General features: G+C 42.1%; 1 protein-coding gene across 2 annotated transcripts in view; it reads left to right on the top strand.

Annotated features, from left to right (window-relative positions):
• The window catches only part of LOC133495807 (E3 ubiquitin-protein ligase Midline-1-like), a 37,289-nt gene extending 12,794 nt beyond the window's left edge, over nt 1-24,495 (top strand). Inside the window, exons 2-10 of one of the 2 annotated variants that reach the window (XM_061810776.1) lie at nt 491-1,284; nt 8,124-8,219; nt 17,195-17,302; nt 18,597-18,745; nt 19,108-19,235; nt 20,245-20,388; nt 22,204-22,365; nt 22,602-22,809; nt 23,147-24,495. In XM_061810776.1, the coding sequence (XP_061666760.1) occupies nt 559-1,284; nt 8,124-8,219; nt 17,195-17,302; nt 18,597-18,745; nt 19,108-19,235; nt 20,245-20,388; nt 22,204-22,365; nt 22,602-22,809; nt 23,147-23,495 (2,070 nt within the window). In that variant the 5' untranslated portion in view covers nt 491-558 and the 3' untranslated portion in view covers nt 23,496-24,495. The remainder of the gene's footprint in view (nt 1-490; nt 1,285-8,123; nt 8,220-17,194; nt 17,303-18,596; nt 18,746-19,107; nt 19,236-20,244; nt 20,389-22,203; nt 22,366-22,601; nt 22,810-23,146) is intronic. The other variant, XM_061810784.1, reaches the window with a different exon arrangement.
• Nucleotides 24,496-24,811: the final 316 nt, after the last annotated feature.

Raw genomic sequence — 24,811 nt, 5'->3', positions numbered from 1 at the left:
AAAACCGGTGGAAGTGATGTAACGCTGCTTTGACTCTGACTGCGAGAGAGGTGGCCTTTTGGATGGCATGAAGCTCATATTCTGCTTTTGATTTCATTTAATATTATGCAGGAATAAAACACCAGTCAGACAGCATTCTCTGCGTCCAGCGTCCCTCTGTGTCCACTCTCCCTCTATTCACCAGAACACAACACATTGTAGCCAGGGTGTGCGGACTGACCCGGTTATACGAGACAATACATTATGTGAACATACAATATTATAATTTGATTTTTAAAGGTCACGTCTGCTAAAGCAATAAGACTTTGAAGTAGCATTTGTTCCTGTTTTGCTCAAACTATATTCTGCTGCCCCCAAGAGGCCATGAGGCACCGATGCATGATTTCCTCTTTTCATTTATTTTATCGTCTAACACTCGCCCTGACTGACGTTTTTTTTTTTCAGTGTGTGTTTTTTTTTTGTGTGTTTTAACTTTCTTTCTGGCCCACAGGTATTTGAGTGGTTCCCCTGGATTTTGCAGACATTGCACCTAATCCCCCCTGGTTTCCCCTGAGCAGGATGGACACTCTGGAATCAGAGTTGACCTGCCCAATCTGCTTGGAGCTCTTTGAGGACCCACTGCTGCTCCCTTGTGCCCACAGCCTATGTTTCGGCTGTGCTCACCGCATCCTTGTCTCGCACTGTGCCACCAACGAATCGGTTCAAAGTATCTCCGCCTTCCAGTGTCCCACGTGTAGATATGTCATTTCCCTGAGCCCTGAGCGTGGACTGGAAACACTCAAGAGAAACGTGACCCTGCAGAACATAATCGACAGAGTTCAACAGGCCTCATCTTCAGCTGGGCTTCCACTGGCGTTGCCCCTTCCTGCCCCCCCAAGTGGGCCCAACTCACCAAGTGAGGAAGAGCACAAGCGGTTGGCCCTGGTCCCCGTCAGCGCTGCCATGTCCAGTCCAGGAACCCCTCCCGAACCGGTCCCGTGCCAGTTCTGCGAGCAAGATCCCCCTCAGGAGGCGATCAAGACGTGTGTGACGTGCGAAGTGTCGTACTGTGAGGAGTGCCTCAGGGCTACTCACCCCAACAAGAAGCCATTTACTGGACATCGACTCATTGAGCCAATGCCAGGCTCCCACCTTCGTGGGCTCCAGTGCTTAGAACATGAGGAGGAGAAGGTTAACATGTACTGTGTAACTGACGACCAGCTCATCTGCTCCCTCTGTAAACTGGTGGGAAGGCACAGAGACCACCAGGTGGCGGCACTGAGTGATCGCTTTGAAAAACTCCGGGTGAGCATTATTTTATTTTGACTTATAAGTGAATGATTGATCTTATGGATGTGAATCATTGGCATTACTGTTTTCCAACCTTTACTTATCAACAAATGTCACAAAAATGCCTGCACAGGCTAAGTGCCATCTACTGGAACACGATTTAATTGATCTGCCTGTCACTATATGTTGCTGTCATTGATAGATGAACAACCAAGCTAATGACAGTGAATAAGTTCGTTCATAAACTACATAACGATATTCATGGTGATATTCGCAGCACATTAATGACTGAATCACTGACTTGAGAAAGAGAGACATTTAAAGCATTTTGAAATCCAGAAAATAATTTGGGAGGAAACAACTGTGGTTTGTTTTTTTTCTGTCAAAATTTTGAAAATAGTGGTTTAAAGTTGTTTGTTTGGGCTAATTGGAGCACAGTAATTTATCTCACATCATAGACTCCAATTTCTTGTTACAAGAAATACAAACAAGTTGACGACATATTACTGTGTATAGGTAATAAAGAAACACAGCATTTCCTCTTTTTTTTTATTAAAAACCCAAAAACTTTTTAACACAAAGCTAAACTCTCTCAGAATAAGATTTTTTCACAAATTAAATATCAAATTAGTTCTATCATTTCATGGTAATTACATCACCATAATTACAAGATAATTAGCATGATCAGTAAGCTACGCTGGTATGTGAAGTGCATGCACAGAGCCATGTAAACAGTGCCAGTATTGGTGTGTGTAGGGGGCCCTTAATTAATCGAGCGACATAGCAATTTTCAATGAGGTTGCAGGTTATTGAGCGCCAATTACATTTCTGGGTGTCAGGTGAGTTTAATTGAGCATGACTGTAGTGTATGAGTGTGCTGCAATTGTGGACGTGTATTTGGAAGGGAGGAAATTGCTAATCTGACAGGTGATTGAAAAGCCTGCTTTCAAAATGATGATAAAGCTCAGCTTTTACAGAGAGCTTCATTTAATCATATACAGCACAGTTGTCAAACGCAAGGCCCGGGGCAAGATCCAGCCCGCCACACGATTTTATGTGGCCTACAAAGGCAAATAATGTCGGCCTCCTTGATTTTTGTGAAAATCTATCCATCCATCCATTTTATGAGCCGCTTATCCTCACAAGGGTCCCAGGAGTGCTGGAGCCAATCCCAGATGTCATCAGGTAGGAAGTAGGGTACACGCTGAACTGGTTGGCAGCCAATCGCAGGGCACATGGAGACAGACATCAGTTGCACTCACAATCACACCTATGGGAAATTTAGAGTCTCCAATGAATACATATTTTTAGGATGTGGAAGGAAACTGGACTGCGCAGAGAAAACCCACACAGGCACAGGGAGAACATGCAAACTCCACAAAGGCAGGGCCGGGATTCGAACCCCAGTACTCAGAACTGTGACACCAACGCTCTAACTAGTTGTGCAACCAGGCCGCTTCTGAAGATCTGTACCAAAATTTCAAATTGTCATACAACATTATCATGAACGATAATGTTGAGACATAAGAATATTTCTGCTATCAAATATGAAAATAGTTCAAAAACCCATTAGCCTTTATTTCTGATTCCAAAAGGAGTTCATAAATTTTACGTTTAAATATGATGAGGCAGTTATTATAAGGATATTTTTTTATGGGCATCACGGCTGTGTGAGGGAAACCATAACTGCAATGTGGTCCGTAACAAAAACAAGTTTTACAGTCCTGATACACAGTATGTACTGTGGTGGTTACAATTTACTCTTTCTCTGTCTGCACATTCACAACCATTCAGGTGAAGATAAACCAGTTGCCATTTCCTGAATGCAAGAAAACGCATGATCTTCTTTATTTTTGTTTGTCAAGACTTTACTGAACTAAATTAAAACTGTCCCAAAGGCATCTTACAGGTCAGAAAACGTTTATAATTAAAATGTACAAATGTCCTCTCACTCAAATTTGTTTTCCCCTTCTATTTCAGACTCTGACAAGAAATGTTATGACCCACTTCATAGCTCCAGGTTTTCTAGCTGATGTGCTGTCTCACTCGTTCTGTCTTTTACTCTCTTCCACACACACACACACACACACACACACAACACACACACACACCACACACACACACACACACACACCACACACACACACACACACACACACATGCACAAACGAAATGAAAGATTACTAGGTAACTAGAATAGTTTCCTTTTTCAAAGAGAGCCTGATGATAAGAGTTATAGAGGTTATTGTGGGAATATCCACCCTTTTTTTCCCGAGATAAAATTACCAACAGGCGCTTGTAAAAGGTCCTGGACAATGGGTAAGGGAGGGAAGAACCTCCAGGATAGAAGATGGTGGCTGCCATGCGAGCACACTTGCTTCAGCCTTCAAGCTTTATTCTGTTTTTTCCACTAATCCCTGATCTTGAACCAACTGCCTTTTAGTGATGACAGCATCATTTCATTGGTCAACGATAATTGTAAAGCAGGAAGGAAAGTCCATATGCTTCTTTTTAACATGCATTCTGTGCATGTGCATGCATTATCTGAACCATTTGGGCATAAGTAACATGGCGGATTAAGTAATTGCATTGAACAAGATTCTGTATTTTTTTGTACATAAACATTTGTAATCCATTACAGTACTGGGAGAAAATGTATAGTTATACCAGCTGTTTTTGGAAATGGCTATGATTTTTGTTACAAATGATAAATCACCGCAAAAGTTAATTTTCTATTAATTTTTTAATACAAATTCTTCCATCTAAAGTTGATAGTTGTGATTATCTTTCTTTAGTTTTAGGGCATTCTGCCTTAGTTTCATCCATCCATCCATCCATCCATCCATCCATCCATCCATCCATCCATCCATCCATCCATCCGCCTATCCTCACCAGGGTTGCAGGGAGCGCTGGAGCCTATCCCAGCTGTCATCGGGCAGGAGGCAGGGTACACCCTAAACTGGTTGCCAGCCAATCGGCAGGCACATAGAGACAAACAGCCGCACTCACAATCACACCAATTTAGAGTGTCCAATTAATGTTACATGTTTTTGGATGTAGGAGGAAACCGGAGTGCAAACTCCACACCGACGCCTTAGTTTGAAACATGTAATATATTTTTGATCAAATATGACCTCAAAAGAGGGCGGCATGGTGGGTCAGCTGGAAAGCGTTGGCCTCATAGTTCTGAGGTCCCGAGTTCAATCCCAGCCCCGCCTGTGTGGAGTTTGTATGTTCTCCCCATGCCTGCATGGGTTTTCTCAGGGCACTCCGATTTCCTCCCACATCCCAAAAACATGCAACATTAATTGAACACTCTAAATTGCCCCTAGGTGTTATTGTGTGTGTGGCAGTTTGTCTCTATGTGCCCTGCAATTGGCAGGCAACCAGTTCAGTGTGTACCCCGTCTCCTACCCGTTGACAGCTGGGATAGGCTCCAGTACTCCCTGCAACCCTTGTGAGGATAGCCGGCTAAGAAAATGGATGGATGGATGGATGGATGGATGGATGGATGGACCTCAAAACAAGTAGCATGGTGTATGGGTGGTTAGCAAATCTGCCTCACAGTTCTCAGGATGCAGTTTCAAATCTGGCATCCCTGTGCAGGCTTGTATGTTCTCCCCATGCCTGTGTGAGTTTTCTTCAGGTGCTCCATTTCCCTCCCACATTCTAAAAACATGCATGGGACATTACTTTGAAACTCTAAATTGTCCCTAAGTGTCATTGTGAGTGCGACCATTATTTGTCTCCATGTTCCCTGCAATTGGCTGGGAACCAGTTACTTCAAGTTGTACCCCACGTAGGGTCCAGCTCTCCCACGATCCTTGTGAGGATAAGCAGCTGAGAAAATGGATGGATAGATGGATAAAAATAGATGTGAATGTCAGAGGGAATGTTTGTTTGACTAGATGTGATCTGTGATTGGCTTGCAAGCAGTTTGGGGTGGAGTCCCCATTTTATGCAGAGATGCCTGGGGCAGGCTCCAGCACAGCCCTGAGGAGAGTGAAGATAGGCAGTATGGAAAATGGATGGAGAGATGGATGACCTCAAAGTGCCACATTGTGGTGCAATCTATTAGTTTGTCTGACATTTTGAAAAGGTTACACGCAAAAACCATGTTTAGATTCTGACTTTTTTTTTTTTTTTTGTTATCCTGATGGAATTAAGAGTGCCACAGTGGAGCAGCAGTGGAGAGTCTGCCTCACAGTTCTGAGGAACTGTGTTGAGTTTGCAGGTTCTGCCCGTGCCTGCGCCGGTTTTCTCCAGGCAGTTCCAAAGGAAATTCAGCCGAACGTAAACATTCTTTATCTTGATTTGTGTGGTGCAATAGAGCTGCTCTCCCATTGGCTACCACCGTAGCATCTTCCTCGCATCCCATTGGCAATGATTTTTGATTCCCTTAGACAGACGCACAAAGGACACATTGATAAGGCAATATGCAACATGTCAGTCACTCACTGTGATTTGACGGGCGACCGTGCCCATGCGCCATCGCACTCGCAAATCTGCACAGTCGAGCACGAAAAATCACGCACATAAAATTTGTTACAAGTAGAAATACATAGACATTCTCAGCTCACAGAAAACCAATCCAGCGCAGTGAACCACAGACTGATTTTTTTTTTTTTTTTTAACATGGAAGCACAATGGTCTCCTGCTAGTTTACCTGATTCCACCGTCCTCTGGCTCTTAAAGGGGTACACTCATATTTACAAACACTGTCCACCCACCAGCGTTGAAGATAGCAACACAGTCTGGGCAACGAAGAAGGAAAGAAAGTCAGCTTGTGTTTACTCTCGATAATAATGGTAAAAGTAAAAAAAAAAAAAAGAAGTGCTGTTGCTTTAATGACTGTCGGGATATGCGAATAAGAAGAAAACGTGGTGAAACTGGATGAGATTTTCTCTTTTTTTGAGTAAAAAAGGTCTGGTCTGAAGCCAAAGTAGAAAGTGCATGATGAGATGGTGTGTAATGTTAAAATTCCACCTTGGCACATACTGATCGAGGATGAAAGCACAGACAATACAGTGCATAAATGGCTAATTTTGTATTTTAAATATAGGAGGCAACATAACATTAACCTTAAAACTGTTTGGGAGCATCATTCTGCTTTCAACTTGCATTGCTAAAGATATTCTGCAAGCAATAATTCAGTTTTACACCAAGAAAAACAGACAGCGATATCATTGTGGGTTAAAAAAATGAAAAAAAGTTCCAAGCGACCTTTCAAATTTATAGTTGGTAGTTGGCTTGGTTTAGTTAGCAATGTATTTTTTTTGTTTGTTGACATGTTCATTGTAAGTTTGCAAAGACACAAAATTGTTCTTAAAAATGTTCTGATGGGAATTTAAATGCTGTAAACTTCAATAGATAACGCTGATCTGACCACAGTGCATACGTCTGATGTTGCTCACAGTGGTCAAAGGGGGCGCTCACGGGCTTAGTTTGTTTGCTCAGACACGTAAAAAATCAGAGGGAACATTGATTTTGACATTAATTTATGTGTTTATTTCATAAACATTGGTAACAAAAGAAGCCTGATCCTAAACAATCAGTACTCACCCGGAAACAGGAAATGCAAGTTAACCATACTGAGCATGTTCCAAAGTGAAAAGCACATGTTCTGAGCTGCTTCACGTACTACGAGCGCATTTACGTCAAAAGTCATCAACATCATGAGCCATGTCAAAGGAAATTCAGTTATACTGAAAACATTTCTGGGATATAACACAGATAATGTTTCAGTATGTAACTGTAATAAAAGAGATTGTGATTTACTTTGACTTTACTGCTCATGTGGGTTGCACTGAAGTATAAAAGCAAACTACGTGCGGGCGAGCCACAGTGATACCAACGCATTCACTGCACATATGGGTGTAAAGAAGCCTTTAAGCTCCCTGCACCATGATGAGGCTCATCCATAAACACAGCTATATTCTGTAAATCCCGCAAATGTAGTTTTAACCGATTTTCGGATTAAAACTGCTCTATCCAAAGAAGTAGGCTCCTGAATGGAAAAAAAACATGAAGAAGGTGGTATTGTTTATCAGCTTGAACATTTACCAAGATGCAGTTATTGCAGTTTAGCTGCATTAACACAGCACGTGGCCAGGTGTGGCTATTTGAAAATTTGAAAATACTCAGTTTGGATTTATTCTGGAAGGAAAAAGAAACTCTGCATGGGACAGAGAAAGCATCAGATTAGTTTAACCATACTTGATTTGGCAATTTGGTGAAGCTCTTGGAAGTAAAGGAGACAGCCTGTGCCCTTTTTGATGACAAGTAGTGAAGAAGATCTGGAAATAGAGGATTGTGGGACAGTAGAAGAAAAAGGAGGGAGGAGGACAGGGCTAACATGCTGTCACCTGTTTGCCGGTTCCTTAGCAGCAAGCACTGCATGCTCTCATAGGAGGGTGAAAAAGCTTTTTATGTCTAATTTTCCGCTTGGCCAGATTTGCGCATGGTTTGGTGCTCAGTGGAGTGGCTCTCCCACTCACATCCTCTGTTAGCGCAGAACTGTGCTTGAGACTCGGACGGGACAGGATGAGGAGGCAGTGCAGGGATGAGGGTTATCTCCCCCTTGCAGAGGTATGGAAATTCACTTGGAAACGTATTGGCATGCTTTTAAAAATCAAAACTTAGCCTCTTTTTACAAAATGAAAGGATCATACACTCCTTTCATCCTGTCTGTTTTTTCTTTTTGTGAGGAAGCGCCTGAGGTTGTCCCAAAACTTCCGTGGCTTGTTAAAACCCAAAGAGAGAATTTCCTCTTTTGCTTTTATTTGAGGCTTTGCTCTTGTTTTTGTTGTGTAGATTCCTTCTCATTCATGTCAACTCGATGTATTTTTCTCCAGCAAGCCTTGGATTCAAACCTGAGTAATCTGATCAAGAGGAACAACGAGCTGGAGTCGCTAATGGGGAAACTGATTCAGACTTGTCAACATGTGGAGGTGAGTGGTCTCCTGAGGCTTTCTAGGGATCTACATAATCAGTGATCAGACACATATTTAGATTCACAGGGCCATAGGATTAGTTTGTCAATGCTGAGGGTGAATAATTTTCCCACTTTTTATTGTGCATAACAGCAAATTGTGGTTCTTTCAAATTGATAAGTTTTTACTTTTCTCAGCCAAAGAAAATTAAATTTTATAACATAGAAAGGAATAATTCTGCAATAGCATTAAAGCCCAAATAGATTGTTTTATAGCATTGTCATATTCTTCAGTACACATAGGATGTGTATTTGCATGGTTTCTGAAGATTCTCGGTTAATTGTGTTACTTTACCAATCGTTAGGGAAAGAATTAGGCCTACAGGGCAGGAAAATAAAACTATTAAGTAAAAATGTTATTCTGTAACTGATATTGAATGTGCAACAATTTGATCAGTGTTCCTCAAGTGATGATATCTGATGACCTACAGTAATTATGCTTGGCAATAGTATTAAGGTTTAACATGTACACACAACATGCACACCCTTCTAATCAGACAGTGACACTGAAGAAAGGTCTGTTTTAAGCCTCCATACTGACATTATATAAACTAGCGCTCAAATATGCTTTTTAAATAGAAAACGCCTGTGGGTTAAAGTTGCAGCGGCATCTCTTTGCAGTTAATGGAGAGCTGCATCTTTGCCTGACATGGCCTTTAGAATCTGCAATGAGCAATTATTGTGCTTCAAGATGCTATAATGTGACTGTGTGTCTGTGCATGAGTGTTGTTTGTGAAGACAGCGCTGTGTGCTTTGTGGTGAGGTGGAGCGGGTTTTGGTGATCTGGGAGTTTGAAATTTGACCCCCCAGAAAACATGAATAAATGATGCACAAAACAAGGGGTGAAAAAGTACTTCCCATCCCCTCCCAAGGCCCCTGTGCATTATTGTTCACACACTCATGACTCCTAAAATAGCTTGAGGAGAGTCCATCTGAATTCTGTAGTGATGGGAGTGTGCTTTGATATGGGTTGGAAATGACATGCTGGGTCACACAAGAAATACACTGCTTCTGACAGTCCCTGCAGCTCCTTTTGGATTTCTCACTAGCTTCATTACTATGCTCAATTCATTCGCATTGTAAAATAGTTGAATGCTTTCCAGGTTTTTCACCATCCCATGTTACATTCTGTCATATGGTCCAGTAGCCTTTGCCAACAGTCATTAAATAGGCCACCTCTGTGTGTTGCGGAGTATGGGCTTTGCATGCCAATTTTGTGGGAGTAACTATCTCCCTTTCTGTGGGCCTGTAGCATTTCTACAACATAACGATTTAATTCCACTTAAGACTTGATTTGGCAAGTATCTCACCCAAGGATCAGATGAGCAATCTCTGAATGTAATCTTTAATCACACAACAAATACCAAAATGACATTTCAAAGAAGAAAGGGTTACATTCACATCAGTTGTACTTTTTATATAACACAAAAAATACAATAGCATTTGTCAAATATTCACATGATTATATATATATATATATATATATATATATATATATATATATATATTATTATATTCATACTAACATTAATAATGCTAATGCAGACCAGAAAAGTTCATGCATTCTCCTATCTGGTCCACCCATCCATGTACAGTATACAGTGCTGTGAAAAAGTATTTGATTTGATTGGATCTGATTTCAGTTTTTTTGCATGTCAAACACAAATATTATGAGTCAAATTATAATCCTAACCCTATAATAATGAAACCAATTTAATTATCAGTCAGAGACAACCCAAGAAAATACAATATGCAGTTTTCAAATGATAACTCAATTTACTTAGGGACAAAAAGTCCAAACCTTTCTGACTCTCTGTGAAGAGGTAATTGGAGGTAACTACCTCTTCCCTCCCCAGTTAAATCATAAAGCCAGTGTGACAAATCACGGATTTTGGAAAGGTGAGTCTGGTAAAGGTTACAAAGCCATTTCTCATACTTTGGGGCTCCAGTGAACTTCTGTCAGAGTCATTATTTGCAAATGGAGAAAACTGGGATTAGTAGCAAACCCTCCCAAGGAGTGGACGACCAACTAAAATTACTCCAAGAGTGTGATGATGACTCATCCAGGAGGTCAAAAGAGAACTTCGAACAACATCTCAAGACCACCAGGCCTCGCTGGCCTCATTTAAGGTCCATGTTCATGACAGGCAGGAAGACCCAGACTTCACTTTCCCCAAGCACTTCATCCAGCTCTTGTGGGAGGATCCCGAGGCATTCCCAGCCTCTCTCCACCGTGTCCTGGATCAGCCCCTTGGGCATCCTCCCAATGGAGGGCGTCCAGGAGGCGTCCAAATCGGGTGGCTGAGCCACCTTATCTGGGTCCTCTCAAAGTCGAAGATCAGCAGCCCGACTCTAAGGCCCTCACAGATGACCGAGCTTCTCACCCTACCCCTAAGGCATGCATCGGGAACTCATTTTGGCTGATCACAGCTGCAATCTTGCTGTGTTGGTTACGACAGCTATTGACCATAGGTGAAGGTAAAACTGTAGATTGAGAATTTCGCCAATTGGTTTAACGCCTGGCAGCAGGGTGGCTCACCTGGAAAGCATTGGCCTCACAGTTCGGATTTCCCAGGTTCAATCCTGGACCCGCCTGTGTGGAGTTTGCATATTCCCCCTATGCTTGCATGGGTTTGCTCCGGCCACTCTGGTTTCCTCCCACATCCCAAAAACATGCAACATTAATTGGACACTCTAAATTGCCCCTAGGTGTGATTGTGAGTGTGGCTGTTTGTCTTGATGTTCCCTGCGATTGGCAGGCAACCAGTTCAGGGTGTACCCTGCCTCTTCCTGCCCGTTGACAGCTGGGATAGGCTACACCACTCCTCGCGACCCTTGTGAGGATAAGTGGCTAAGAAAATGGATAAATGGATAGATGGATGGATGGTTCAACGCCTTCTTCACCATAACAGACTTACAGTCCATATCACTGGAGACACTCCAATGATCCTCCTGTTGATCTCCTGCTCCATTTTTGCCTCACTCATTAACAAGGCCCTGAAATATTTGAATTCCTCCACTTGGGACAGGATCTCTTCCTTGACCCAGACACAGCACTCCACCCTTTTCTGACTGATGACCATGGAGTTGCTAATTTTCATCCAGTATGCTTCACATACTGCTGTACCTATTAATTTAAATTTTGTCCATGAAGGTAGTAAACAGAATCGTTGATGACAGGCAGCCTTAAGGAAGTCCAACCCCCATTGTATTGGTGTTCGATTTACTGCTGGCAATCTGGACCAAACTGTGATACCTGTTATACATGGACCAAACACACTGTGTAAGTGGGTTCGGTACCCCACACTCCCATCCAACTATGCTCCGCAGGAAACCCTGAGGGACATGGTCAAATGCCTCTCCAAGTCCACAAAATAAATGTAGATTGGTCGAGTAAACTCACATGCACCCTGGAGGACCCTGCTAAGGGTGAAAAGCAGGTGCACTGTTCCAGGCCCAGGAGCAACACCACACCTCCTGAATGTGAAATTTTGATTCTTGATGGACCCTTCTCTCCAGAACTCCTCAGTAGACATTACAAGCCATGGTATGTGATCGCATCTAGTTGAAAAAGAAAGGGAGACCACTACCCCAGTCTGACAATCTAAATAAACCGACATCCAGGTGATGTTACAGATCATGTCAACCAGGGACATCCAGAGCCTTTATGCATTCTGGGTGTATGTCGTCCATCCCATGGCCTTGCTACTGAGGGTATTGTTAACCACGTTACTGACCTCAAACCCAAAGATAGGTGAACCTGCCAAAGAGCTCCCAGACTCTGCTTCGTCCTGAGTTACAAAGTCGCGAGATGAACTCAGCAGTGCCCCATGCCTACAATACAAAGTGTTGATGGTGTAATGCTTCTCCCTCCTGAGACACAAGACAGTGGATAAGATTATCCATGAAGCTGTCCGAAAGACATTTTCCATGAACTCACCGAACACCTTCCACACCCAGGTTTTGCCCAAGTGCACATATGGACACCCTTATGTTTGTCTGTTACAGACGTCCAAGAACAGAACATCATTCAGGTTCTCATCAAGGGTGGGGGACCTTCTTCCCAATCATGCTCCTCCGGTTTCACTGTCAAGTCCCTCAACAGAATGAGGAACTTGACAGTGGGAGCACTCTCTCGCACCCCCTCCAAGGAGTCCCAAAATGCTTGGTACTCTGAGCTAATGTTTGGTGCATTGGCACAAACAACATTCTGGACCTGTCCCCCAACTTGAAGGTGGAGGGAGTCTACCCTCTCATCTACTGGAGTGAACCACAATGTACATGCACTGAGCTGTACGTGCTTGTAACTCTAACTGTACCTCTCGAGAAGACTCGTAAAAGAGCCCAACCTGTATCTGGAGTCAAGCTAGCCTATGTCCAGTGCTATGTTGGAATTTCTCGACCTCACACACCAGCTTGGACTCCTTCCCAGCCAGAGGTGTGACGTTTGACATCCGTAGAGCCAGTTTCTGTTGCTGAAGATTCCACCACTAAGGTCGTCGCCTTCTGCTTCCGCCTCATCTTGCACGTACTTGCCAAGGGTGATCCTATCAGTGGCACAAAACCTCAGACAACTCCTAGGATAATTTTGATTTGCAAACCCCTCCACCACTATAAGATGATTGCTCCAGGAGGGGTCATATACATTCATGCATTCATTTTGATCTTCCATAGTGCTTATCCTGACTAAGGTCAAGGGCATGCTGACACCAGTGTCTTGATCACTATGAGCACTATTCACAGTTCATCATCATCTTCATCATCCAGATTTTGTCGAGTTCTTCCTTTAGTTCATGTTATTTTTCCAGCTTTTTGTGTTTCTGTTTTCAGATGTTGCTTTCACTTTGGATTATTCCATCTATCATGACTGCTCTCTTCTAATGTTTATTCACCACCTCAATGTCAGGCTGACTGGCCATCACTCGTTTCATAGTTTTGATGTGGAAGTCCCACAGGATCTTGGCCATTTTGTTGTCAAACACCTTGGGTGGGTGTCTGCCATCTTGATTCTGAGACCTCCAGTCCTTATTTGGTACAGATCTTCCGGTTCACAATTGCTGCTAACAAGTTATGCCACTCCTTGTGTGCCTTGCCTGCCAGCATGTTACACACGCTGCGATGTACTGCACTGTCTCTGGGGGTTGTTTTCACAGTCTGCACTTGGGGCTGTTTGATGTAGACCCCGACCTTTATTGAGCTTGTGTTTTGGTCCTGTTCTTTTGTTGCCATAAATACTCCCAATGTGCTGTCTTTCATTCCAGGCTTTTCCAACGGCTAGTATGTTTTTTCCGATGAAAGCCACTTCTTCAATTTGTTGGTGATACATGCCATGCAAGGGTTTGTCTTTCTAAGACAGCTCATTTGACTAATTCTTCTGATTGGGCTTTTGCTTTTGTTGCCTTGGCATTCATTTTTTGCTGTTTTTTCTGAAGCATCTTATTTCCTCTTGTATAGTGCCTGAGAGTGAGGGTGTAATGTATAATGTGGTTAGCGGATATGCCCCACAGGTAGGATGTGACCTAGAGTTGAAAGAGAAATTCTGGAAGGCGAGAGAGTTGTGATTGGTGCAGATTGTAATGGACATATTGATAAAGGAAACAGGGGCGATGAAGAAGTGATGGGTTAGCACGGCATCCAGGAAAGGAACTTTGAGGGACAGATGGTGGTGGACTTTGCAAAAAGGATGGAGATGGCTGTAGTGAACACATATTTCCAGACGAGGGAGTAACATATAGTGACCTACAAGAGCGGAGGTAGACACACGCAGGTGGATTATATTTTGTGCAGACGATGTAATCTGAAGGAGGTTACTGACTGTAAAGTAGTGGTAGGGGAGAGTGTAGCTCGACAGCATAGGGTGGTAGTGTGTAGGATGACTCTGGTGGTGGGTAGGAAGATTAAGAAGACAAAGGTAGAGCAGAGAAACATGTGGTGGAAGTTGACAAAGGAAGAATGTTGTGCGGCCTTTCGGAAAGAGGTGAGACAGGCTCTCGATGGACAGGAGGAGCTCCCGGAAGACTGGACTACGACAGCCAAGGTAATCAGAGAGAGAGGCAGGAGATGACTTGGTGTGTCTTCTGGTAGGAAAGGGGAGAAGGAGACTTGGTGGTGGAACCCCAAAATACAGGGAGTCATACAAGGAAAGAGATAAGCGAAGAAGAAGTGGGACACTGAGAGGACTGAGGAGAGGCGAAAGGAGTATATCGAGATGCGACGTAGGGCAAAGGTAGAGGTGGCAAAGGCTACACAAGAGGCATATAACAACATTTACATCGGGTTGGACACGAAAGAAGGAGAAAAGGATCTCTATAGGTTGGCCAGACAGAGGGATAGAGATGGGAAGGATGTGCAGCAGGTAAGGGTGATTAAGGATAGAGATGGAAATGTGTTGACTGGTACCAGTAGTGTGCTAAATAGATGGAAAGAATACTTTGAGAAGTTGATGAATGAAGAGAAGGAAGAGTTGAAGAGGCAAGTGTGAAGGACCAGGAAGTGGCAATGATTACTAAGGGGGAAGTCAGAAAGGCACTACAAAGGATGAAAAATGGAAAGGGAGTTGGTCCTGATGACATACCGGTAGAGGTATGGAAGCAATTGGGAGAGATGGCTGTGGAGTTTTTGACCAACTTATTCAACAGAATACTAGCGGGTGAAAAGATGCCTGAAGAATGGAGGAAAAGTGTTGTAGTTCCCATTTTAAGAACAAAGGGGATGTTCAGAGCTGTGGGAACTATAAAGGAATAAAGTTGATGAGCCACACAATGAAGTTATGGGAAAGAGTAGTGGAGGCTAGACTCAGGACAGAAGTACCTGCGAGCAACAGTATGGTTTCATGCCTAGAAAGAGTACCACAGATGCATTATTTGCCTTGAGGATGCTAGTGGAAAAGTACAGAGAAGATCAGAAGGAGCTAGATTGTGTCTTTGTGGATCTAGAGAAAGCCTATGATAGAGTACCGAGAGCGGAACTGTGGTTCTGCATGCGTCTGGTGTGGCAGAGAAGTATGTTAAAATAGTACAGGACATGTATGATGGCAACAGAACAATGGTGAGGTGTGCCTTAGGTGTGACAGAGTCATTTAAGGTGGAGCTGGGACTGCATCAGGGATCAGCTCTGAGCCCCTTCCTGTTTGCAGTAGTAATGGATAGGCTGACAGATGAGGTTAGACTGGAATCCCCTTGGACCATGATGTTTGCAGATGATATTGTGATATGCAGTGAAAGCAGGGAGCATGCAGAGGAACAATTAGAAAGATGGAGACATGCACTAGAAAGGAGAGGAATGAAGATTAGCCGAAGTAAAACAGAATATATGTGCGTGAATGAGAAAAGTGGAGGGGGAAGAGTGAGGCTACAGGGAGAAGAGATAGCAAGGGTGGACGACTTCAAATATTTAGGGTCAACAATCCAGAGCAATGGTGAGTGTGGTAAGAAAGTGAAGAAACGGGTCCAAGCAGTTTGGAACAGCTGGTGAAAGGTGTCTGGTGTGTTTTGTGACAGAAGAGTCTCTGCTAGGACGAAGGCCAAAGTTTACAAAACAGTGGTGAGGGGCCATGATGTACGGATTAGAGACGGTGGCACTGAAGAAAGAACAAGAAGCAGAACTGAGGTAGCAGAAATGAAGATGTTGAGGTTCTCGCTCGGAGTGAGCAGGTTGGATAGGATTAGAAATGAGCTCATTAGAGGGACAGCCAAAGTTGGATGTTTTGCTGACAAGGTTCGAGAGAGCAGACTTCGATGGTTTGGACATGTTCAGAGGCGAGAGATTGAGTATATTGGTGGTAGGGTGCTGAGGATGGAGCTGCCGGGCATAAGGGCAAGAGGAAGACCAAAGAGAAGGTTTATGGATGTGGTGAGGGAAGACATGAGGGCAGTTGGGGTTAGAGAGGAAGATGCAGGAGATAGGCTAAAATGGCAAAAGATGACACGCTGTGGCGACCCCTAACGGGACAAGAAGAAGAAGAAGATAGTGCCTGAGACAGTCACACAACATGTACTACCTACTGTATGCTGGAGCCCTTACAACAAATAGTTTGGACACCCCTGGTCTATGTACAATTCAATATAGATACTGTGAGATCTACTCAAGAAAACACTCAACACTTTTAAGAGCTGTTCAAATCAACATATTTTTTATTGAGATTGAAGCTTTTTGTCACGACCCATCGAAACGGAGGTAGGACCCAAATGCAGGAGTCGGGAGACGCAGAGGTAATTCGGGAAAAACATTTATTATTCCAAGGTCGAGGATTGGGCAGGGAGTCAGGTGCAGCAACGGTAGTCAGGACGTCGGGCGTGGAGGGTAGGTCCGCGGGCAGGCAGGAGTCGGTACACGGGAGATCGATCAAGGAAAGCAGAAGTGTCAAAGGAGTCAGGCTTACGGGGTCAGTCGGAGAACAGGTGGAGGTCGGTACACACGGGTTGACGATCAGAGATACGGGAGTGCTGGAAAGGGGCATGAGTTGCAACGATCTGGCGCCGGACCAGTCGTCCCCATGGTCCTATATACACTGGAACCAATCATCCAGCATGAGGCACAGGTGTGCGCCTCCCAATCAGCGTGGCCCTGCGGGAACCCGCACAGCCAGGGCTGGACCGGCAGGACCATGACACCTTTCAGAAAAAAAAGAACTAATTTCATTCAAGAAATCAGAGTTATGATTTGGATTTTCTGTCTTAAAATTTCAGATAAACACAGTATTTTGGAATACAACAATGCTTTCAATAATTGTAGATTTGCAATCTATCAATATGCCTATTACTGTGGTTGTACTTTGGAGTAGTATAAAATTATATTCCATCCTCCTGGGTGTTTTTTTTTTTGGTTACCAATCAACTGGAAGTTGTAAGTGTTTTGTCAAATTTTACTCTGCAGTATATTCACTGAGGTCAAGGAACCAGATGGAACTGTTTCAGAATTTAGAATCCCTTTCAGGTGAATGCAACCCGCCAGGAGGGCAAGCTCTTAGATGAGTGTGACAGTCTGATCGACATCATCCAGCAGAGGAGACAGATAATTGGCAACAAGATTAAGGAGGGCAAGGTAAGGAGAGAGCAATATTGATCATTAAAACACTAATGGCTCTCAGTCCTTGTTTTGGGCCCAATGCAGTACTATCTTTCCTACCTATCCCTTGCCCTATTTTCTATATTTATGGCACAGCATCTAGATTTACTGGCCTAAAATAGGTCCTGTTGGGTCCAGCAGAGTGACTATACGTATACTCTAAACTTTTCATGATGCATTTAATGAGACTTTCACAATACACAACACAATTTGGCATGTGGTATCGGATTAAAGTAACAACCTTTTTCCATGTACGCATTTTTATTGGATGCAGCACCACACAGAATCAATAGGGCTTAAAATAGTCTGCAATGGTTGAAGGATTTTGCATAGCTCTCGATTTGAGAAGAGATTACAATGTGTATACCAAATTGCTGACAAAATGTCCTTTGACCTAATTTCAGCATGACCTTAATCTGTCTCTTAAAATCTTATCTGGAGTGACAGAGACTGGAAATGGTGGTTATTTAAAGGCCACGTATTCGTACTAGACATTCACAGACTAGAATGGAGGAAATTGCTTATAGGCTCATCTTTGCAGTCAATTGCATCAAGAGAAATGGCTTTTTAAAAAACTTAGATGATTCTAGACAAGAATAGTGTCTCCCATAAAACATTGCCCAATTGTTTAAGAGTTATATGTTAAAAATGCATCCATTCATTTTTTATGTACCATTTGAGGAGGAACTGGAGTTTATTCATATGTAGAATGCCAGTATCATCAAAGATGGTAAACAGAACTGATTTTCCTCTTGAATCCAGATATGGTGCAACAATATGACGACTGGCAGAGTTTAATATTATATAAAATAGCAAACAGTTGTATAAAATAATCTGGCTTCACAAAGATAACATTGGTTTTGTATGAGTCTGTTAAAAAGGTCTTGATTTAACAACTGGTTAATTCTTTTAGGGAAAGAAAAAAAAAAGATGCCTGGCACTTCTTCCATTTGTTGATGGTGCTTGCCATGCAGGGGTTTGCCTTTCTATGACAGTTCAAAAAGCGGAAAACAATTCAGTCTCTCCTTACGGTTTAAACACAATGTCAGGAAATAATCCAAATCTACTGTACAACTGAATCCAGTACTAGGTTATTTAGGGGTCAAACTTAGAAAGGGTTGGACATCCCTAAACACGGTCTAACCAACCTTGGTTGTGATCGGGATTGAGTGGCTTTTAAAAATGAACATCCATCTACTGCACTTTATGTGCCCCTTTAAAGCATATGATTTCGCCTTCTTACTTTCCCGGTTTTTCCCTTCCTACTAAGGCGCAAAGGCTCCGCAAGCTGGCCCAGCAGATCTCCAACTGCCAGCAGTGCATCGAGAGGTCCTCTCTTCTAATCACACAAGCCGACCAGACACTGAAAGAGAGCGACCATGCCTGCTTTCTGCAGACCGCTAAGAGTATCAATGAAAGGTCAGGCAGCCCTCACAGTAACCGCAGACATCGGACTGACCCAGTTGAACTCGGTTCAAGCTAAGAACTGACGAGTGTACAATGAGAGACTATGGCAGTCGATTTGAAAATTTTTGTGTACTTCATTTTCCCAGTAGGGATTATATTAAACCTAATCTTGTCCCACTCACTTGTCATTTTAAGAATCACTTAAGACATTCAATTGATTTTGTCACGCAAGCGGCCATGGCAAACACGTGTTCTAAAAATACAAATCATAACAGCTTGTTTCTGGTGAATTTTAAATGCATACTTTGCCTATTAAAAACTTGGGTAAATTTATAGTATTAAATCCAAGCCAGGATTTTTCTGCTCTGTTTTAGGGTTTCCATGGCAACTGCATCAACCCAAGTGCTTATTCCTGAGATACACCTGACAGACACGTTTGACAACTTTGCCCTGGATTTCTCCAGAGAGAAGAAACTGCTGGAAAATCTCGATTACCTCACTGGTAAACTATGAACCTCATTTCTTCATCTGAAAAAACTGCAATCCCATTTGCAACACTTTAATGAGCCTTAAGAGGTCCAAAAGCTGTTTCTTTGGATTCATATTCAATAAAATCATACTTACGACTTGTAAAACCCTTTAAGTAGCTTTAAAGGTTTTCATAAATAAAAGCATTTTTTGTAATAATTTTTAATTTCAAATTCATTTGAGCTCTCTAAGAAAAAAAAAACTGAAGCCAACATCCTACGAATTAACTTTTATTTGTCTTTCCCTAAGAATTTGTGTCTGTGTTTAAATTATACTTGTGTGTATGGACAGAAACAGGCAGTTTCAAGTAGCTGAATAAAGTTTGTCGTGTAGTCATCACCAATGTAGTCAGGGTGGGTGGGTGAACAAGTGCTACTTCACAACAAGAGCTGCAAGTACAGCAGTACATCTCACAAATATAATGTTGTCAGTGCCAAAGGTTTTGGATTTCTATGTGGAGATCGTTTTGATGCATCTACCTGTACTATTGTTCGATAAAGGTGCACACGAGGTAAATTGAAGACTTGTGAAGGGTTGTATGTATCAGCCGTATGATTGATGGGCAACGACTGCAGGGCAGACCCTACTCCTCGCCCAAAATTAGCACGGGCTAGACTCCAGCTCACAAGTGGCACTGAGCAGGATAATACGTAGAAAATGAATGAATAAATATAAATGCGACCATTCAAGTCATATAGATAAAGTGTATCATTTCGCTACTTTAATTTAGTTGAATTAGCTCTTAGGGTGTAAAAGGTCGGAGACCACTGCTTGATCTAACTTGACTCAATGAGCACCATTTGTTACACAAAAAAAAAAAAAAAAATTATGCTTTCCAGTGCAAAAAATTGTAGTATTTTATGATCCCCGCATTATCCCCACTTGACTCAAAAGAAACCTTTTGCCTATTACCTTTAGGGAGGAGTATAATTTCTAATCATTGAAAGCCAAACAACACAACTTTTCCTTTCTTACCTCTATAGCTCCTTCTACTCCGAGCATAAGGGAAGAGCTGTGCACGGCATCCTATGACACTATCTCAGTCCACTGGACATCGGATGACGAGTTTACTGTAGTGTCGTATCAGCTGCAATATGCCATCTTTACTGGACAGTCCAACATTGCCAGTAAGTCCTGCGTGTGACAGAAAATGAAAAATCTGCCTTGCAGCCACCACTTAAAAGAACATAATTCAAAAGGTATCCTGACTCAAACTGGTGAGCCTCATTGTGTTCTTAAATCACACTTGCAATTTTCAAGAAGAAAGTTGCATTTTCTCAATGTGATATATACTGCACTATGCATTTTTTTCATAATTTAGAACGGGGGGGTGGTCAAACTCAGATTTGTCACGGGCCACGTTGTAGTCATAATGGTCCTCAGAGGGCCATTATGACTCTGAAACCAAAAAAGTCTTTTAATCACTCATCATATTTACACGAAATTTATGAACTAGTTTTGGAGTCACAAATCAAGGCTAAGGGCTTTTCGATCATTGTTTATGTTTGGTAACGTAAAAATGCTTATATTATCTCAACATTATCGTTGATGATATAGGACAATTTCAAATTTTGGTACAGATTTTTGCAAGAATCATGGAAGTTAACAAAGATGATTTGCCTCCATGGGCCACATAAAATCACGTGGCGGGCCGCATCTGGACCCCGGCCTTGAGTTTGACACCTGTGATTTAGAAGATTTCCCAGGTGTCTTCGTCAAAGGTCTCTGACATTTTGTGGTAAAGAGTAAGGGTAAAGAGTTACAGCATACTCACCACTCTGGTTGAAGTTACAGTTTTTTAGAAGAAATTGCTTGTTTGAGGGGTGACCAGTTTTGTCTTAAGCAGCGCTATTGCCGAAAATGGCTTTTCCTACAATGACGATTCACAAAAAGATTTAGGTGTTTCAACTAGGCAAGTGACTACTTGTTCTCAAACAACTCAAAGTCTATAGCCAAAGTCAAATATCTTTTTATACTTAGAGTTATGGAGGCAGCACTTAATTACATTGCTACTGGATTATACTCAATCGTGATACTCAAAATGTACTGTCAATTTGTGGACGGATCTTTGGACGTGGCCTACGGAGTGGACATATCACCATACACAAATACCCTCTACCTACATGTCAACACGAACATTCAAGTAACAAGGCTATTTCAAACAACGTTGATGATGTTACCTAAGAGAATACCCTTTGTTGTCATGAACACATGTACTGTATACCACAGGAGTGAAGCAATAGCAAAAACACACTGTTGCTAAAGGAATCCAGAGTCGTGGATCCAATGGGGATGTTGATGGTGAATGATCCATGACTTCATTCTCTCCAGGCCTGTAAACTCATACTTGAGGAACCTAATGTTTTTTTTAGTTTTGTATTTTATTTTTCCTCATATTATACTGTTGTCTGATACTTTGAAATAGGATCTCACAGTAAAGTGTATTTACTTTTCAAACTTCAAAAAATTGGAAACCTAAACAGCATATTAAATACAGTTCATACTGGTTTGTTGCTTAGAATGCTAATCAGCGAAATTATCTTAGAGTTAATTTATTCTACTTTAAGGGTCATGTGCACAGACACACACACACACACACACACACACACACACACTCACAAGTGCACACAGGCAAACACACACATACACAAAAATCATTAATCCTTTCCCAGAAACTATGTTGTGGTTGGAGCATCAGACAAATAACAACCCATTTAAAGTATTTCTGGCTCCAGAATTGTTTTGTCTTTGGACAATGTTGTTCTGAATTTGCATTAATCTTAATAATGTCATTAGGAATTTGCAAAAGGTTGACATTTGTGTATTTGGTGCCGATCAAGGGATTTTTCACTTTTGGCAGAGGTCTGCAGTTTAGTATTTCACCATTATTATCTCTTGCTACTGTATATTTTGTCCATCAACAAAGAAATCTTTCCTCTCAGGTCTGTGCAATTCATTAGAGAGCTGGATGATTGTGCCCAACATCAAACAGAACCACTACGCAGTGCACGGCCTGCAGAGTGGCACCAAGTATATCTTTGTTGTCAAGGCAATTAACCAAGCGGGGAGTCGAAGCAGTGAACCGGGTACTCTGAAGACGAACAGTAAGTTACAAACCAAATAAACTCACATTAACATGGTCCCAACTCTACGGAAACCTGATACACAATGTGTCCACACAGACATGACCTATACAAATCTTTTTTTTCTTTTGTACAATGAGACAGATGGTTTTAGTTCTCTTCCTCTTGGTGAATATATTAAATTAAGTAAAAATACATAGATGACCTGGTCCCATGATAAATCTCAACATAGTCATCCCACCCTTTCTTCCTGTCAGGCCAGCCTTTCAAGCTGGACCCCAAATCTGCTCACAAGAAGCTAAAAATCTCACTTGACAACTTGACAGTGGAACGCGACGAGAGCACATCTAAAAAAGGCCACAGCCAAGAACGGTTCTCCAGCCAGAGCAGCTACGGTGTGGTGGGGAATGTTTACATTGACAGTGGGCGGCACTACTGGGAGGCCATGATTGGGGGTAGCACATGGTGAGCTTTTTTGTTTGTTTTTGTCTTACATGCGCATGATGAATGTTTTTGTTTTTCTTCAAAAATGGAGGGCATGGGAACATTAGATGTTTGAGCTTAAGAAGCACACATAAGCAGAAAAAAAATATTGAAAAGATGGTGCTGTCCGGAGCAAAAGCAGATGGTGCGCATGAGTCTTCACAAGTTCAGGAACTCATATTAAAGAATATCATTCATTTTGCCAATCTGGGTGAATGGAGTGCTTTTTACACTATTGTAATCTATCTGGAAACTTTTCTATATTCTTTTAGTAGGTCATTGTGTCAACATGCAATAATCTCCTTCACCCCCTTTCCAGGTATGCCGTGGGTATAGCATACAAATCCACACCTAAGCATGAATGGGTCGGCAAGAACTCATCCTCATGGGTTCTCTGCCGCTGCAACAACTCCTGGGTGGTCCGCCACAACAGCAAAGAGCTGACCATTGAGCCCTCGCCCCATCTTCGCAGAATAGGGATCCTCTTGGACTACGATGCTGGCTACCTGACCTTCTATGACGCTGTGGGCTCACAGCACCTGCACACGTTCCACGTCTCCTTCGCCCAACCCGTGTGCCCTGTGTTCAATGTGTGGAACAAGTGTCTGACAATCCTCTCAGGGCTCCCAATTCCTGACCACCTGGAGGGACTAGAGCCTCAAGAATAAACAACCACACATACGCAAACAACACTTGTCCTGTACATGATATTTCTTTTTTATTCTTGGCATGTACTGTCACACCTCCCTAAAAGTCATCTTATTAGAGTCGATACAGTATAATCATACTCTATGTTGTATTTGCCTCAGTAAGAATCCTAAACAGGAACTGCAAACATCTCCAAAATGTATAGGAGTTAGAACAACAGGGAAAAGAGGAGAATTTAATTATTGTGTTTATAGCAGCTGTCAATTTCACACTAACATGCTATAATGACATTTTATAAATTGAGTTACTCTTACTCCTCCTCATGACAAAGGAAAACGATCAAAGTAGATGTTGCACACACGTTCTTCAGAGCTGCCCCCGTCGCACATCTGTCCAGATGTCTTTACAATCTCTCAAAGTGGGATAATACAATAAATGTGTGTTGCACTCTTTTATTTGGTGCCCCTGACCTGAACTTTGGAATCTTGATTTTCTCTTGCTGGCAGTAATAACTTCCTGTTAGTATGGTGAAATGCACATTTTCGTCTCCCACTTTTATCAAACTGAGCTGTTGTCGGAGAGTTAAAATATTGCACACACTTTAAGATTCTGTTTTTGCACAGGTCATACAGACAATTGTGTGGCCAACAATTAATCTGTATTTTGTGCTTTTAGTTGCAATTGTGTAAATAAATAGAATAAGAACAAATAAAAAAAAAAAAACAGTTCAAGGTATACCGCACCTCTTGCCTGGAGTTAGCTGGGATGGGCTCCAGCATTCCCGCGGTGACAGTAGTGAGGATAAGCAGTGTAAAAAAACAAAAAAAAAACAAAACGTATAGATGGATGGATGGGAAAATAATATAAATTTCTACTTTCCATATAAAATGTAAATATACATTACATTTTTGGAAAATGTGATTTAAACATGACATATTTAAATTCCAAAGATAAATTATCAAAATGCCAAAACACTGTAAATACACTACAGTATGTGTTTACGATTCTCTTTAATAAATCTCCATTTATTGGAAAAATCTATACGAATTGTACTGAAACCCTGCAATTAAATGTGTTTACCAGCCCGTGTGCTTCCCTCTGAAGACTTTCTGGCAACCTTGTATTTAATCAATACAGATGAAAACTCATCCTCTTCAGTTTTTGTTTCATTTATTTATTTTCATTCCATGCCTGTAAAGGAGCACACATTTATTGACCTTAATCAAAGGACGTACTTGCTTAGGATGCTTTGTGCTCAACCTTATTTCACTTGCAGAGGACATAATGACACACAGCTGTGGTGTGCTGTACTGTATTGGTATTTTAAAATGGACAG

Source organism: Syngnathoides biaculeatus, chromosome 2 (genome assembly GCF_019802595.1).
Source record: "Syngnathoides biaculeatus isolate LvHL_M chromosome 2, ASM1980259v1, whole genome shotgun sequence".
In the NCBI taxonomy this organism is placed as follows: domain Eukaryota; kingdom Metazoa; phylum Chordata; class Actinopteri; order Syngnathiformes; family Syngnathidae; genus Syngnathoides; species Syngnathoides biaculeatus.
The sequence above is the reverse complement of the archived record's forward strand: the minus strand, read 5'-3'. Positions and strand labels throughout refer to the sequence as shown.